Source organism: Melanerpes formicivorus, unplaced genomic scaffold (genome assembly GCF_026170545.1).
Source record: "Melanerpes formicivorus ecotype bairdi unplaced genomic scaffold, bMelFor1.0.p_v2 SCAF_80, whole genome shotgun sequence".
Lineage (NCBI taxonomy): Eukaryota > Metazoa > Chordata > Aves > Piciformes > Picidae > Melanerpes > Melanerpes formicivorus.
Genome location: NW_027142432.1, coordinates 295,042 through 313,012, shown reverse-complemented (window position 1 = coordinate 313,012; position 17,971 = coordinate 295,042). Strand labels below are relative to the sequence as shown.

Genomic DNA, 17,971 nt, shown 5'->3' with positions numbered 1-17,971 from the left:
GTATGCTTCATTGGGTCCCATTAAGAGTAGAAGAAACTTCAGAGTTTGAATCTGATTTTGACTTCTGGAGAGGTTTCATCAGCTTATTCTCAATCCCTAAGGGTTGCAGGGCAACAAAAGCTACCATATGAGTCATTAAAACACCTTGGGCTGGTCATTTGCTGCCCTATTGGACTGGACTCCTGGGCTGGAAGGAACTGCTAGCAAGCAGGCAGCGCTGCAGGAGACAGCTCTGGCCAGGAGCAGCACAGCACAGCAGGGCTGAGGACACTGCCAGAGGATCTCAGGGAGATGAGGAAGGCAGAGAGAGCTTCAAGGTGGCCAGGACTGGGAGGGTGACTGAGAACTCACTGGAGGAGAAGTCACTGCAGTCACTGACACAGTGAGGCTGTGGGTGCAGGACACTGCAGCTGTAGCACCTGGAGGCATCTCCATCTAGGCAGCTGATGCTCAGCTCAAGGCTCCTGGGGTGTGCACACAGGACGACCAAAGCCCTTCAGTTCCATCCTGTGAGCGGCAGTGAGCAGAGTTGGGTGAGGAGATGGCTTCACCCCCAGCCCCTCTGCCTTTCTCTCTTCCCTTCACTGTCTCTGCAGCACTGCAGGCCTGCTCCCTGTTTCTCCACCTCTCCATGGGTGTGGTGGTTTTAGGCAATGCCTTTAAAATTTAGTTACAGATTTTGAGCAGAAAAGTAGAAACAAAATAAATAGATCACTCTTGGGTGTGAAAAGGAAAAGAAAAGATTATTCTAAACAAATTGATTGGATAAATATCTGGAACCAGAGGAGCTGTACCATAACAATTCTCTCTCTTCTCTTCTGATCTCAGCTGTTTTGCTTCACTCAGGAGAGATCACCTGCTTTGGCTGGCCTTGGCTAAGTCTAACCCACTGTTTTTTTTCTCTCTCCACTCCTCCTTTCTCTCTTGGAGCAGGGAGGTAGGGATTACGGGCAGTGTAACAGCTTCCCTGGTCTCTGACCTGGGGTGGGGGTTGTGTCATTTGGTCAATTGCCACTCCTGTATGTTCTGTACCTGTTCATTGCATTCCATTGTAGAGTGTAGCTCTTGCTTGTCAATACAGCTTCATTTGCTTCTAACTGAGCTTCTCTGGCAAAGTTAATGCTGGGGGGAAATTTTAACCCACCACGATGGGACTCTTGTTCTCTGGGATTGGTCTGTTGGTCACTTTCTGTTCTGACACCAGAGGAATCTTCATGGCAATTCTGGGTTCCTGCTGCATTTGAAGCTGTGATGAACTCTGCCATGGGTTGGTAGTGATGGGGACTGAGCTGATCCATTCCTCATGCAGCTCAGGGACAGGGCTTACAATGAGCCTCAGAGAAGTGTACCCTAACTTGTCACTGCCTTTCCCTCCTTGGACAGGTCTCCATGGCCAGAGGCAGCAGATGGCCAACAGCAGCTCCATCACCCACTTCCTCCTCCTGCCATTCCCAGGCACAAGGCAGCTGCAGCTCCTGCACTTCTGGCTCTTCCTGGCCATCTACCTGGCTGCCCTGCTGGGCAATGGCCTCATCATCACCACCATAGCCTGGGACCACCACCTCCACACCCCCATGTACTTCTTCCTCCTCAACCTTGCCCTCCTTGATCTAGGTGCCATCTCCACCACTGTCCCCAAATCCATGTCCAATTCCCTGAGGGACAGCAGGGACATCTCCTATGCAGGATGTGCTGCACAAGTCTTTTTAATCCTATTTTTCCTTTCAGCAGAGTATTTTCTCCTCACCACCATGTCCTACGATCGCTACGTTGCCATCTGCAGACCCCTGCACTATGAGACCCTCCTGGGCAGCAGAGTTTGTCTCCACCTGGCAGCAGCTGTCTGGGCCTTTGGAGCTCTCAATGCTGTGCTGCACACAGCCAATATATTTTCCCTGCCCCTGTGCCAGGGCAATGCTGTGCACCAGTTCTTCTGTGAAATCCCCCAGATCCTCAAGCTCTCCTGCTCCACATCCTACCTCAGGGAGGTTTGGCTTCTTGTGGCCAGTGCCTGTTTAGTCTTTGTCTGTTTTGTGTTCATTGTGGTGTCCTATGTGCAGATCTTCAGGGCAGTGCTGAGGATCCCCTCTCAGCAGGGACACCACAAAGCCTTTGCCACCTGCCTCCCTCACCTGGCTGTGGTCTCCCTGTTTTTCATCACTGGCATCTTTGCCTACCTGAAGCCCCTTTCATTCACCTCCCGATCCCAGAATTTACTTGCTTCGGTTCTGTACTCAGTGGTGCCTCCAGCAGTGAACCCTCTCATCTACAGCCTGAGGAACCAGGAGCTGAAGGCTGCCCTGAGCAAACTGATCCCTGGATGCTTTCGGAAGAACTCTTTGTCTTCTCCTGCAGAGCAGTTCTGATGTCACTCAGTGCAGGCCCAGCCTGGCTGCTGGAGTTCTGGCCGCTGCTGGTGCTATTCTTCTTGTGAGAATGTTGTCCAAACACAAATGTTTGTCTTCAGACCATTTCTGGTTCAGTGTTATCCTGTCTGGTGTGACCCAGAGGCTGCAGACATGAGGAGCTGTGCTCCCTGCGTGGTCAACACAATAAAGGACTCTGCAGGGAGTTGTTTGTGAGTTCTTTCCTGCAGGGCTTCTGTGGAGCTGCAGGGCAGTGCCTGTGTGCAGAGGTGGAGGGGCAGAGTCCCAGCACAGCAGCAGTACCAGAGAGCCCCAGAGCTTGGGCTGAGCTACTCTTTTTTCCCTTCCACCCTCTCCTGCTGAGCCTCTGTGCTTAGGCAAGGCCTGAGTGCTCTGGCAGCTTCTGTACTGTGCTGCTGTGTGACAGTGCTGGGACTGTAGTCAGGGAGAGTCTAGGGCTGCTTGTGGGAGAGAGCTGTGCTCCAGAGTAGCACTGCCATCAGAACAGGAGGTCTCCTCATGTCTTCACAGCCCAACCCTCTCCCATTACAGACTGCTCCTACTCAGAGTCCAAACTGGATACCCTGAGCCCTTTCTAGTATAGACTCAGTCTAAACATGGTTCCTTTCACCCCTCCCAATATAGATCTGGCCTCATGCCAGTACAAGCTGAATCATATTGTCTTCTTCCTCTATAGTCTGGGTCCCATCCCAGCATAGAATGTATCCCCTGGCTCGCTCCCCAGTACCATCTGCATCCATCCCAGTACAAACTGCACACCCTCATGCCCTCCCAGTACAGTCTGGGCCCTGTCCCAGTCCAAACAGGACCCTTTTCATCCCTCCATATGTTCTTTGGGCTTTGTCTCACTAAAACCTTAATCCCCTTATGCACTCCCAGTACAGACAGGTCTTTGTAACAGTCACAACTCCATACCCTAATCACACCAGAGTCCAGTCTGGGCCATCTCCTATTTCAAACTGGTTCCCATTAACATCACCAAGTTCAGTTCCAGCACTTTCCCAGTAAAAACTGATTCCACTCATCCCATCCTGTGCTGTTTAATATTTTTATCAGTGCTATAGACTGAGGGATGGAGACACCATCAGCAAGTGTGCAGATGGCACCAAGCTGAGTGCTGCTGTTGATATGCCAGAGGGAGAGGATGGCATCCAGAGCGCCCTGGACAAGCTGGAGAGGTGGTGCCCAGGTGACCCTCATGAGGTTCAACAAGAGCAAGAGCAGGGTCCTTCAGCAAAGGCCTGCAGGGACAGCACCAGAGGCAATGGCATCAAACTAGAGCAGAGTAGATTTACACTGGAAGTGAGGAAGACATTTTTTACCATGAGGGAGGTGGAACACTGGAACAAGTAGCTCAGGGAGGTGGTTGAGGCCCCATCCCTGCAGATATTCAAGATGAGGCTGGACAGGGCTCTAGGCAACCTGATCTAGTTGAGGATATCCCTTTCTGTCTGCAGGGGTTGGACTGGATGACTTTTGGAGGTCCCTTCCAAGCCAGACCATTCTATGATTCGATGATCCCAGTAAAGATTTGGCCTCAATGAAGTAAAACTGGATCCCCTCATCCCCTCCCAGTACTGCCTGAATCCCTCCTGCCTGACCCACCTGTTCTCCATCTCTGATAGGATGAGTGACTGTTGGATGAGGGAAAGGCTGTGGCTATTGTCTCCCTGGACTTTCCAAAAGCCTTTGGCACTGCTCCCCACATGATTCTTGCAGTCAAACTGGCTGCTCCTGGCTTGGATGAGCAATGCTCTGCTGGATACAGCCCTGGATGTGTGAAAGGGCCCAAAGAGTGGTGGTCAATGGAGTTAAATACAGCTGGTGGCAGGTCACAAGTGGTGCTCCTCAGGGCTCAGTGTTGGGACCACTTCTGCTTAACATCTTTATTGATGACCTTGATGAAGACACAGAGTGTGTCAGCAGTGAGTCAGCAGATGACACCAAGGCAGGTGGCAGAGTTGATCTTCATGAGGGTAGGGAGGCTCTGCAGAGGGACTTGGATAGATTGGATCCATGGCCAATGCTCCCAGGAAGAGCTTCAAGATGGCCAAGTGCCAGGTCCTGCACTTGGGTCACAACAACCCCAAGCAATGCTCCAGGGGCAGTGTGGCTGGAGAGCTGTCTGGCAGAAAGGGACCTGGGGGTGCTAATGGACAAGTGTCTGAATAGGAGCCAGCAGTGTGCCCAGGTGGCCAAGAAAGCCAAAGACATCCTGGCTGGGGTCACAAATGCTGTGTCCAGCAGGAGCAGGGAGGTGACTGTCCCCTGGGACTCAGCTCTGGGGAGGCCACACCTTGAGTGTTGTGTCCAGTTTTGGGCACCTCTATCCAAGAGAGATGTGGAGGTGGTGGAGCCAGGGCAGAGGAGGGCAAGGAGCTGGGGAAGGGCCTGGAGAATAAATCTGATGAAGAGCAACTGAAGGAGCTGGTTGAAGTCAAAGCTCAGGGCACTACAGATGCAGTGTGCACCTGCTTGAAATCTGGGGATGATGCAGCTTCTGGTGGTTGTGGGAAGGGAAGAAAACTTCCATAGTGTGCAAATTTCAGGGTTCAGAGTGGAGGTGTTGTGGTTTGAGGCCAGGCAGATCCTCTTTTTTTTACTCCTGAGAGCACACAGGAGGTGAGGATAAAGAAAAGTCACTCAAAGGGAATCCTTGTGATCCAAGAGGCCCTGGCTCTGTATTTCAAGAAGTGGCCATAGAGAATAGAGACAGAGCAGGGAGGGTACAGAAATGTCATGGTGAGAGCTGCTAGGAAAGTAAGATGGATGTCAAGAGCATGAGGGGAAAGAGCTGCAGGCATAGGGCAATGTAGCACCACCTGCAAGGCTGAAAGCTCAACAGGACTGAGGTCTTTCTCCTCCTGTCTATGGCAGTTGGCTCTGCCTCCAAGGCCAGGGAGAGGAAACTTTATCTTGAGACTCTCTGGATCTGACTGCCCAGGCTCTGTGGTCAGGGCTTGGCTTTTCTGCTGCAGAAACCAAACCCAGGTGTGGGACATTGTAGGACAACCTGTGGTGGGGATGGCAATAATCACTGGCAAGGCTGGAAGACATCAGGAGAACCCAAAGCTTTGCCTTCTTGACTGTGGCAATCATCCACCACCAAGGGCTGTGAGGAGACTTCCTAAGGCACCAGGGGGTCCTCAGTGCCTCCTTAAACACCCCCAGGAAGGCTGGGGACTCTCATCCCATTGTCCTTCTCTCAGCATCACAAACCCCACAGCCCACAGCACCTGAGGAGCCCTGACCCACACATGAGGGACAGGATCTGCCTGCCCAGGCACTGTGGTCAGGGTTTGGCCTTTCTGCTCCATAAACCAAACCCAGAGTTTGCTCTCCTGCACTTTGCCTTTGTCTGCTGCAATCATGGCCTCCACTGAGCTGCTCTAAGGAGCCCTTGGGAGGCTTTGTAGGTAATGCCCCTCAGTGGGGCCAATCAGTGCTTCAAGGTACTTTGTGTTTTCCTTCTGACTTCTTCAGAAGTTTCTTCAGTCTTCTCTCAGTACCTGAGGTTCCTGCAATGAGTCCCAAGTGCCCTAAGGAGATGTTTGTGTCTCTGCAATCCTCTTCAGGATTTCAAAGTGCACCTCACAAAGCTCAATTTTGTATGTCAAAGATAAAATATTTTACTCCATTTCAGTTCAGAGCAGAGATGATAATTCCCCAAGTGACACTGACCCAGGGTGTCTCAGCAGGACATCTGCACTTGCAGGAACATCTGTCCTTCAGTCTGACATTGAGTGGACAACTTTGCTCCTCACCCTCCCCAACCTCCCCATTGCTGTCACTGCCCACCTGGGGCTTACAAGGTGATCCAGCAGAATGTGCTCTAATCACAGAGCCTCTGAATGACAGAGTGGCTAAGGACAAGGCAGACCCTGACTGACTGCAAGGGATCCTGAATTCAAATCTATTTCTATGGCTGTGCCTGGAGAGAAGCACCAAGCACACAGACACAGGGACAGAGCTGGCTGGGTTCAGTGCAGATAGAAACCTTGTCCCTGGTGACAACAAAGGTGTCTGTCCAAAGACACAGAGAGGTGGAGAGGTGGCTGGCAGAGGGTGCCCTGGAGTTCAGTTTCCTCCTCCTGGAGCTCAGGGCAAACACTCACAGAGCTTTGGCATTCTTAGGGCAAAAGAACTGAGCCTGGAGAAGTCTGACTTGGTGCTGGCCCTTGGTGAAGGTTGTGCCTGAGAGATGTCTGAGTGGGGGAGATGCTGGACACAGCTGCCGTGATCCAGGAGAGCTCCAAGGCTCTGGCTTTAGGGTCACTGTTTTTAGAGGTGGAGATCCTTGATTGTTTCTCTGATCTGGAGAACCTTGGATGCTGAATCATCTTGGGTTCTTTTGCCACTTGCACAGACCCTGAAGTTTTTGACCTTCAGAGTTTTCTATCAGCTTCCTGTTGGCTGTGATCCAAGCACAGATGCACTGAGCTGGCAGGAGGTGATCAACCTCCAAGCCATAGGGAGAGCAGTGCAAGGCTGGGAGAGCCCTGGTCAGGGCTGAGCCATTCCTTGCAGGTCAGTCCTCTCTTCTGAACCCTTTACTTCTCTCTGCCTGGGGTCATATCCTTCTCTTCTCTCCATCAGCCCTGCTCCTTTGTGCTGGGGAGGAGCAAAGTTTGCAGATCTGCTCCTTGCAACAGGCCAGAAGGTAAAGACCCCAACTTTGGGACAGCAGCAAGATCCCAGGCTCCAGCTGACCCCTGAGCACCTCCCAACCCCCTCTAGACCCTCCTCCCAAACCCCACTTCACCACTTGTGGAGCACTGAGGGTCATTGGCTGTGTGTCATCTCCCTGAGTCCCAGGTGATCAGGTATCAGTTGCATGGCCAGAGGGAGAGAGATGGGATGGCTACATCCTGTGGGTGTCAGCCCCATTAGCACTACAACCAGGGGACTCAGAACAGGAGTCCCTCCATTGCAAGAAGTCACACACAGTGTCCTTTCTTCTCAGTCATTTGGTCCCCAAGGAATTGCCCAAGAGCACAGGGGTGACCATTCCTCTCAGCAGCATGGCCTCCCAGAAGGACCTGGACAAGATCTTGGAGGAGAAGAATCACCTGAAGAATAACTTGGAGGAATCAAAGCTCAGCCTTGAGGAATAGTAAAGTGGTTGATGAAGACATGGATGAGGACAGGAAGGATGAAGTATGTGAGGATTAGGAGGAGGAGGAGGAAGACAAAGGTGATGATGGGGAAGAAGATTAGGATGTGGAATAGGAGAAGAATGAACCATAGGAGGAGGAAGATGAAGAGGAGGAAGAGGGCAAACCCATATCAGCCCCTCTGTGCCACCCAAGCAGCCACATCAATGCCCTGAGGGTGGGCAAAGCTTCCCACCCAGCTGCTGGAGCTGCTGAAGCCCCACTGCCCCCAGCCCAGTGCCCAGCCCTCTCTGTGGGGACTACGGCAAGAGCTTCACCCTCAGCTCCAACCTCATCCAGCACTGCTGCGTCCACAGCCAGAAGCAGCTGCACCTCTGAGCTGTCTCAGGCAAGAGCTCCACCCAGATGGCCACCCTTAGCCAGTACCGCTGCACCCACACCGGTGTCAGCCCTTTACCTTCACAGGCTGCAGCAAGCGCTTCATCCGCAGCTCCTCCCTCACCTGGCATATTCACCCCCACGCCGGTGACCAGCGTGCCCCAGGGGACACAGCAATACACCAACTCCGGCTCTGCCAGGCCAAACGTGACCCCCCCGGGGGGCCTTCTCCAGCAGACTGAACTGCAATCTCCTCTTTTACACCTTCTTTCCTCAGAAGCAAATGTGCCCCTGCCCTTCTCAGCACCAGCCAGTGCTGAGGAGAGTAATGACAGTGCTGAGTCAGCACAGCCACTGCCACCGCTGCAGCTGGGCTGGGATTTGGCTGCTTTCCCCCCAACACTAGGGGTTTCCTAGAGGTAAAAGAAAAACTTCAAACCAAGGATAATGCATAATCAGAATGGAAACCCCAACCCTAATAAAGTATTGTCTCTTGCTGCTTTTTCTTTGACATTTCTTTCCCAAAAGGCCACTTTTGGGGGCATTTCTTCCCCAGGGCCAGGGATGAAGCCATGTGCCCACTTCAGGGAGGTGTCCTTGAAGGGTCCTGGGAAGGTCTTGAATGTGAAGTGAGGAAATCAAACTCAGTGCCTCCCATAGCCATTCAGCAGTATCCTTCACTAACCTGCATGGACATGGAATGCTCACTCCAAAATGTAGCTGTGCTGCAAAGGTTAACCATGGTCCTCATCTAGGACTCAGTAACACACAGGTATTGGAAGGATAAAATCTTATTTGATAGACAAAGTCCTTCCATGTCTTGGTCTTTGCTGCCACCTCATGTCCTTTTAACAGCATTGCAGTCCCCATGTCTTCTGTCTTGTGGTTGTTCCTGTTGGTCCTCTGCCAATCCCACAGAACTGTCCTTCTCTTGTTAGTGAGGCCCAGGGGTGTGAGAACCCAGCCTGCTTTCCAGACTCAGCCTTATTTCTCTCTCTGTCTAGAGCTGCCATCTGCTGCTCTAGCTCCATTTGCTCTCCCAAGCTCCAGGTTTACTTTCTTGATGTCAGAAAGCTAAGCTCTGAACCAGTGGGAGAGTTTCTAACCATTAGTGAGAAAGTTAAGAAGTCTCCTTCCTTCAGATGTCCTGCTGAGTGTTCTGGGAAGGGCTCAGCTGAGGGCCAGTTCTGAGAGGCAGAGGTTGGGTTGTGGCTGGGTTGAGACCCAAGGGTCAATGCCAAGGGTAAAGGCTGGAGGCATGATGAGCAATGGGGGCAGAGTCAGGGTCAGTGGTGGGTATGGGAGGGGCTGAGGTGTAAGGGGTGAGGTGAGGGATTGGCTCTGCTCCACTGCATTTGAGCAGGGGACTGAGTAGAGAGGATGGGAGGGGCCCAGGCTGTACTGGGAGGACATCCTAGGACCCAGCATGCACTGGGAGGTGATAAAAGCATTCATTCTGTAATGGGAGGTGTGAAGACTTCATACTGATGAGCTTAATAGCAAAGACTGTGTCATGTAGGCAACAAGCTTAGCAGCTCAGGCAAGGAGAGAGGGGACAAAGAGAAAGAGGGCAACTTATTTACAAGTTGGGGCAATACTTGCAAGTTCCTTGAGGCCAGATGTGGCCAGTGAGCACTCTTGTAAACAACTGGCTTCAGCCTATAGGAAGCCATGCTTGGTATCAGCACCAGCATCCCATGCCATGGGTGTGTGCAGTTGTTTGTGCTGCCTGGCTAACACCTTGGCCTTTGTTCCCCTCAGGAAAGGAGGGGAATGTGTCCACACATGCTGGGACAAGTTTCAGTATCTGGGGCATAATTCTGGGCGCAATGTGCCTTCACCACATCCACAAGAACCATCAAACAAAGGAGGCAGTAAAGCACTCACTGAGTTGCACCCAAGCAGGGGTGGGAGGGTGCTGCTGCTGCATGCTAGCCAACAAGGTTTGGGTTGCTAACTGCTCTGGCTGCAGCACTACAGCAGGCAGCTCTGGAAGCTTCTTCCCAGGCTCTGCAGATTGTCCTGGGGCTTTGCAAAGTGGCATTGGGACTGGTAGCAACTTCTCACTACCAGGGGATGGTTCCTGGGGGCTTGGCTCACTCAGGATTTGTCCCTCTGCCTGGCAAAACGCTGCTCCCTGCTAGCATGGAACCTAAGGAATTTCAGCTCCTCTTCTTTGGTCTTTGGGGAGTGTAGTTTCTGGGCATCCCTGGGAGATTTTCCCTTTTCTAAGTGAGCTGGGGCAAGTTTTGGTTCATCTTTCCCGACATGGAAATGCTCCAAATAATTTGGTAGTCTAAGCAGCTGAATAACAGAACTTCCCCAGCTGACAATCCAAATGGTCATTTGATTCTATTGGCAGGGGAGCAGACTGCATTGTAATAGTGCAGAGGTTTGCTGTTTCATAACTGTCCTGCCTGCTCTCTCTCCTTTGTGTCAGGCAGACAGTGTCAAAGGCTTCACTAAAGTCCAGGCAGACAGTGTCCATGGCTCTGCCCTCACCCCCTAGCCAGGTCACCTTACTGTAGAAGGAGATCAGATTAGTCAGGCAGGACCTGCCTTTCATAAACCCCTGCTGACTGGGCCTGGTCACCTGGTTATCTTGTAAGTGCAACATGACCTGCTCCATAACCTTTCCTAGCAGCAAGGTGGGATGAAGAGGTTATTGATCTATGAATATGATATATGAATTATATAAATATTACAATAGAATCAGCCAGGATGGGGGCTGATATCACTGTGGAGAGGCTGACAGACCTGGGCTGCTTCAGCCTGCTGAATGGAGGCTCAGGGCATGGCCATAGCAGTGTGCACATGGCTGAAGGGTGATTTCAGAGAGGATGGAGCTCTTCTGGGGAGTGAAGAGAGACCAATACCTCCGCAAAGTACAGCATGGAAGGTTCATTGTGGAGATGAGGCCAAAGAAATGTCCCTCAAAGGGCAGAGCTGCTATGCATGAGGCCATCCAGAGGTGTCAGGAAATGGCAGGAAGAGCTAAGACAGCTCAGGGAAGGGATGGAAATGGCAGGGGGAGAGATGAGTGGGGAAGCAAGAGTGGTGTCAGCCGCCTGAAGGGAAAGAGCTGCAGGCATGGGACAGTGGAGGACAGGCTGCAGTAGGGACGACCAAGGGCTCTGGCAAGGCTGAGAGGCCCAACAGGACCAAGGTCTTTGTCCCCTTGGCTCTGGCAGTTGCCTCTGCCACCAAGGCCTGTGAGGAAAAACTTTGCTTTGAGGCTTTCAGGATCTGCTATTGCAAGGGCAGTGGTCAGGGCTTGGCCTTTCTGCTTCCTAGACCAAAGGCAAGTTTTTCTCCCCTGTACTTTGCCTTTGTCTCCCTGCAATCCTGGCCTCTAACAAGCTGCTCTAACGAGTCCCTGGGGAGCCTTTGTCAGTAACAAGCCTCAGTGAGGCCAATCAGTGCTTCAAGGTACTTTGGAGTTTTCTTCTGACTTGGACTTCTTGAGAGGCTTCTTGGCAGTACCTTGGCAGAGTCTCCTGGCAGTATCTAAGGATGATGTAATCAGCCCCAAATACTCCATGGGGCTCATTAAATACTGCTGAACCTCTAATTATTGCCAAGGTTTCTGCAGCTAGTTGGAGAGATTTTTATTGCACAAAGCATCTGATAGAAATTATTTTTAAAGGTACATTTCATTCCTTTTCAGCAGGAGTTGTCTCTTTGCAAGCAAACCACAGCAAAACCTGACAAGGTCCTACCCTGGTCACTGCTCTCCCTCACTCCCCACTGCCCCCAGCAGAACCAGAGCCACAGGTGAGGGACAGGATCTGCCTTGCCAGGGGCTGGGGGTCAGGGCTTGGCCCTTTGGATCAATGAAACCCCTCCAGGTTTGCTCAGCAGCAGAGCCACCTTGAGCTGCTTGTCCTGACCTGTCAGCACTGCCTCAGTTCTCTGCTCTCAACACAGCCTGGAGATACTTCAGTGCCTCCAGTGAAGCTTCCCTTGCATCCAGTGTTTCCTTCTGCTCTAACCAGACCCTGGGGACCCTTTCCCAGTATGCTTCACTGGGACCCATTAAGAGTAGAAGAAAGTTCAGAGTTTGAATCTGACTTTGACTTCTGGAGAGGTTTCATCAGCTTCTTCTCAATCCCTGAGGGTTACAGGGTACCAAAAGCCACCAGAAGAGTCATTAAAACACCTTGGGCTGGTCCTCTGCTGCCCTATTGGGCTGGACTCCTGGGCTAGAAGGAACTACTGGCAAGCAGGCAGCACTTGAGGAGACAGCTCTGGCCAGGAGCAGAATAGCACAGCAGGGCTGAGAACACTGCCAGAGGATCTCAGGGAGATGAGGAAGGCAGAGAGAGCTTCAAGGTGGCCAGGACTGGGAGGGTGACTGAGAACTCACTGGAGGAGAAGACACTGCAGTCACTGATAGATTGAGGCTGTGGGTGCAGGACACTGCAGCTGTAGCTCCTGGAGGCATCTCCATCTTGGCAGCTGATGCTCAGCTGAAGGCTCCTGGAATGTGCTCACAGAAGGAGGACCAAAGCCCTTGAGTTTCACCATGTGAGCAGCAGTGAACAGAGCTGGGTAAGGAGAAGGCTTCACCCCCAGCCCCTCTGCCTTTCTCTCTTCCCTTCACTGTCTCTGCAGCACTGCAGGCCACTTCTCAATGGGACTCTTCTTTGCTGGGACTGGGCTGTTTGTCGCTTTCTGCTGTAACTCCAGAGGCAGAGGTTCTGACTCTGCCATGGATTGGTAGTGATGAGGAATGAGCTGAGGGGTTACATGAGGCTGAAAGAAATGTGCCCTAACTTGTCACTGCCTTTCCCTCCTTGGACAGGTCTCCATGGCCAGAGGCAGCAGATGGCCAACAGCAGCTCCATCACTCACTTCCTCCTCCTGCCATTCCCAGGCACAAGGCAGCTGCAGCTCCTGCACTTCTGCCTCTTCCTGGCCATCTACCTGGCTGCCCTGCTGGGCAATGGCCTCATCATCACCACCATAGCCTGGGACCACCACCTCCACACCCCCATGTACTTCTTCCTCCTCAACCTTGCCCTCCTTGATCTGGGTACCATCTCCACGACTGTTCCCATGTCCATGTTCAATTCCTTGAGGGACACCAGGGACATCTCCTATGCAGGATGTGCTGCACAAGTACTTTTTTTTCTCTTTTTCATGACAGCAGAATATTTTCTCCTCACCACCATGTCCTACGATCGCTATGTTGCCATCTGCAGACCCCTGCACTATGAAACCCTCCTGGGCAGCAGAGTTTGTCTCCACCTGGCAGCAGCTGCCTGGGGCTGTGGCTTTCTCAATGCTCTGCTGCACATAGCCAATACATTTTCCCTGCCCCTCTGCCAAGGAAATGCTCTGCACCAATTCTTCTGTGAAGTGCCCCAGATCCTCAAGCTCTCCTGCTCCACATCCTACCTCAGGGAACTTTGGCTTATTGTGGCCAGTGTCTCCTTAGTCTTTGTCTGTTTTGTGTTGATTGTGGTGTCCTATGTGCAGATCTTCAGGGCAGTGCTGAGGATCCCCTCTCAGCAGGGACGCCACAAAGCTTTTGCCACCTGCCTCCCTCACCTGGCTGTCGTCTCCCTGTTTCTCACCACTGCCTTTTTTGCCTACCTGAAGCCCTCCTCCACCTTCTCCCTGTCCCTGGATCTGTTACTGGCTGTTCTGTACTCGGTGATGCCTCCAGCAGTGAACCCCCTCATCTACAGCCTGAGGAACCAGGAGCTCAAGGCTGCCCTGAGCAAACTGATCATTGGACAGTTTCAGAAGCAATAAACTCTTTGTCTTCTCCTGCAGAGCAGTTCTGATGTCACTCAGCGCAGGCCCAGCCTGGCTTTTGTACTTTGTGGTGGTGGATTTTCCTGTTTATAATGTTGACATCCCTGTGCTAATTCACTCTCTGCTTTGTTTTATTGATCTGGTGTTTGTGTCCCAGGGTCTGTGTCCTTGTTCAGTTAAACAAAATAAAGAGCCTTTCAGTAACAGTTTTGTTTCTTGAGAACCTTCCTCCAAGCCTCCTCTGGAGCTTCAGGACAAGTCCTGTGTGCAGAGGCAGAGGGACAAAGAGTACCAGCATAGCAGCATTGCCAGGGAGCACTAGCACCTGGACTTAGTTCCAGGGCTGTTCTCTTTCCATTTCCAGCCTCTTCTGGGTCAGTGCAAGGCCTGAGTGCTGTGGCAGCTTGGTCATTGTTGTGCTGCATGCCAGTCCTGTGACCACAGGCAGGGACAGGCCATGGGAACTACTATGAGCTGGTCCCCAAGAGGAGTTCCACAAAGACAGATGATCTGCTCAGGGCAGAGTCTGAAGGCTTAGGGCTTCATCCAAAGTTTCTCTCTAGAGCAGGCCCAAGAAAGTGTCCCAGGGATGCAAACAGCAGGGAACAGCCAAAGCGTGAATGTGCAGGGCTGGGGCACACAGGAGTGTCCTGGCACAGACAGGCCTCCTGCAAAAGGCCTGAAGGAGCAGCAGAGCAGGCTCTGATCTGTGTCTCTGTTCACTGCACACTCTGGGGAAGTTGTCCCAGGGCAGTCACCCTGGATGAGCCTCTCACTACCATTTCCACCACTGGTCTTTCACCACAACTTGCAAAGTTTTTTGTCCCCCAGTTGCAGGTCACAGGCTCAGGAGGTCAGCAGTGGCTGCTGGCATTGCACAGATGAAATGCAAGCATGGCCATGGTGTGTGGGGTGAGAGGACCCTGAGTGAGCACAAACACCATCAGCTGTTGCTGGGGTACCAAGGCAGTGGAGGTGTGAGAAGCCTCCCAGCCTCTGAGAGGCTGCTGCAGTGCAGAGCTTGTGTAAGTGGTAGGGAAAGACTCTGTATGAACATCCTGAGGTGCAAAAGGAGTTCACAATGCCTGGCAGAGCCCTGACAGTAGATGTAGTCTACCTTGACCTTAGTAATGCTTTTGACACTGCCTCCCATAACATCCTTGTGAGTAAGCTCAGGAAGTGTGGGATGGAAGAGCAGACAGTGAGATGGATCAGGAACTGGTTATAAAATAGAGTCCAAAGAGTGGTGGTCAATGGTGCCAGGTCCAGCTGGAGAGCTGTAACCAGTGGAGTCCCCCAGGGATCAGTGCTGGGTCCTGTCCTGTTCAATATCTTCATCAATGATGAGTGGACAGACAGAGTCTGCTCACTAAGTTTGCTGGCAATACTAAACTGGGAGGCTTGGCTGAGACCCCTGAAGGCAGTGCAACCATTCACAGACCTGGATGGACTGAGAGCTGTGCAGAGAGGAACCTCATGAGGTTCAACGAGGATGAGAGCAGAGTCCTGCTCCTGGGGAGGAAGAATAAACTGCAGCAGTACAGGCTGGGAGGTGATCTGCTAGAGAGCAGCCCTGTGGAGAAGGACCTGGGAGTGTAGGTGGACAGCAAGTTCTGCATGGGACAGCAATGTGCCCTGGTGGCCAAGAAGGCCAATGGGGTCCTGGGGTGCATTAGGAGGAGTGTGTCCAGCACATCCAGGGAGGGTATTCTCCCCCTCTACTCTGCCCTGGTGAAGCCACACTTGGAATATTGCATCCAGTTCTGGGTTCCCCAGTTCAGGAGGGACAGGGATCTGCTGGAGACAGTCCAAGGGAGGGCTACAGGGATGCTGAAGGGACTGCAGCACTGCCTGGGGAGGAGAGGCTGAGAGCCCTGGGGCTGTTTGGTCTGGAGAGGAGAAGACTGAAAGGGGATTTAATAAATATTTATAAATATCTGAGGCCTGGGGTTCAGGAAGGAAGGGACAGGGACAGGCTCTGCTCAGTTGCACCTTGGGATGGGACAAGGGGCAGTGGATATAAACTACAGCACAGGAGGTTCCACCTCAACATGAGGAGGAATTTCTTCACTGTGAGGGTCACAGAGCACTGGAACAGGCTGCCGAGAGAGGTTGTGGAGTCTCTTTCTCTGGAGATTTTCCTGACCCATCTGGATGCCTTCCTGTGCATCTTGCATTAGATTCTATGGTCCTGCTCTGGCAGGGGGTTGGACTTCTTTGGAGGTTCCTTCCAGCCCTTCACATCCTGTGATTCTGTGACATTTCTGTGTGTGACTGCAGCACAAACCTCACTGCCCCAGGGAGATTCCTCTCAGGTGTCCTGCACAGGCTCATTGTAAATGTTGCTGTCTGTTCACATCACCCTTCCTGGGCTGTACCCTGAAATGTGCACAGAGCCATTAGAGAGGTTCTTGTTCCTTGGGAAAGGCAGCTTCAGGAAGGCCAAGAAGAAGGCTGGGGCATAGTCCAGGCTGGTCACCCTCAGAACAGTCGTGGTGCTGGGTTAAAAGTGGTAGGTCAGACACTGCTGCAGCCATCTGCAGGCCCTTGAAGGACAAGAGAGATCATCAAACCTGTCTGGGCAGGGGCAAGAAGGAGATGTTTGGTCCCTGGAACTTAGCCAGGTCATTGCCATGGTCTCCTATGGTCTCTGTAGAGCCAGACTGGGGACAGCAGGACTGAAGGAATGGATGAGGTGTTGGGTGGGAGGGTGAGTGGTGCATCAAGCCCAAAAGTCACCAGGGCAGAGTCCTCCTGGCAGCCACTTCCCAGTGGCATCCCTCAGGGTGAGCAGGGTGGCTCAGCTTGGTGAGCAGGGTGGCTCAGCTGGGTGAGCAGGGTGGCTCAGCTTGGTGAGCAGGGTGGCTCAGCTTGGTAGTGCATCAGACCCTTAATGGGAAGGTCGTGAGTTCAAGCCTGCAGTGGGCAGTAGTGTCCTCCCTACTCTAGTCATGAGGTCTGTGGCGACAGGTTGGACTCGATGATCTTTGAGGTCTCTTCCAACCTTAGGAATACTGAATAGTACTGAATAGGGCAAGCCCTTGGGCCAGCACTGTGCAGTCAGCTCCTTGCACCTTCTGACCCAGGGCCTCTGAAGCTCCTTTGGGGATGAGGCCAAACTGGGCACAGGCCTTGAGCACTCAACCATCCCCGCAGCAGGTGCAGGGGTTGGGATGTGGTAAATCCACTCAATCCCATGTTCCTTTGCCCAGTCCCTTAGGAGATGGTTCTTGAAGTGGCTTCCATTGTCCCATTCAATCCTCCCAGGGGTGCTGTGTCTCCACAGGACATGTCTCTCTAGGCCCAGGATGGTGTTGCAGGCAGTGGCATGAGGTGCTGGGTAGGTTTCCAGCCACCCTGTACTTGCCTCCACCATGGTCAGTAGGTGCTGTTTGCCACTGTGAGACCCAGGAAGGGTGATGTAGTTGATCTGCCAGGCCTCCCCATACTTCTATTTCCACCATCTCCCCCCATACCACAGAGGCTTCATGCACTTGGCCTGCTTGATGGCAGCACAGATGTCACACTCATGGATAACCTGTGAGATGGCCTCCATAGAGATGTCCACTGATCTGTCCCCAGCCCACCAGGATGTGGCATCTCTCCTTTGGTGTCCAGAAGTGTCCTGGGCCCAGCGAGCTAAGAACAGCTCACCCTTGTGCTCCCAGTCCAAATCTATTTGGGAGATTTTAGCAGCCAGGTCTGCTTGGTGGTTGTGCTTGTGCTCCTCTGTGGCTCTGCTCCTGGGGATGTGTGCATCGATGTGCCATACCTTTATTGGCAGCCTGTCCAGGTGGGCAGCGATGTCTTGCCACAGGTCAGCAACCCAAACAGGCTTCCCTTTTCTTTGCACCCTCGGTGAGTTTCTTTATGAAGGGCCATCTCATGGGCACCTCATCTGGGTCTGAGGGGAGCTGGCCATCCCCATAAATTATTTCCAGCACAGCCATCTGTCTCAGATACCCAATGCCCTGTTCCATAGTTGTCTATCTAACTGGGGCCCAGGGCAGGTCATCTTATGAGTGGTACCGGCTCTTGATGGCATTGAGGATCTGGGCCCAGAGAGTGTGTGTTCCATTGAGTTTGGCTAACTCTTTGTCCAGATCAGCATCATGAGGAAGCCTAAAAGCTTTGCCTCCCTCTTATCCAGGTCCACTGTGTCCATCCCCTCGTCCCAGCATCTCAGGGCCCAGCTTAGTCTTGGCTCACCCTCTTTCCTTGCATATTCCAGTCAAGTTTGCCTTAATTCCTTTCTGGGCAGAGATGTAAGAGTTATTATTTCCTGTTCTGAGTCATCCTCATCCTCTGCTGGGTTCTGTGTGGTGCTAG

General features: G+C 52.5%; 2 protein-coding genes across 2 annotated transcripts in view; both read left to right on the top strand.

The window, feature by feature from the left end:
* LOC137454421 (zinc finger protein 850-like) overlaps positions 1 to 17,971 on the top strand; it is a 345,652-nt gene that overhangs the window by 106,593 nt on the left and 221,088 nt on the right. The window lies entirely within an intron of this gene.
* LOC137454388 (olfactory receptor 14J1-like) lies at positions 13,052 to 13,639 on the top strand. The gene has a single exon (XM_068164434.1). It carries the CDS (start codon positions 13,052 to 13,054, stop codon positions 13,637 to 13,639), a length of 588 nt encoding a protein of 195 aa, XP_068020535.1.

Coding starts and splice junctions, on each gene's coding strand:
- LOC137454388 (XM_068164434.1), top strand. CDS start 13,052: ATGTCCTACGATCGCTATGTTGCCATCTGCAGACCCCTGCACTATGAA.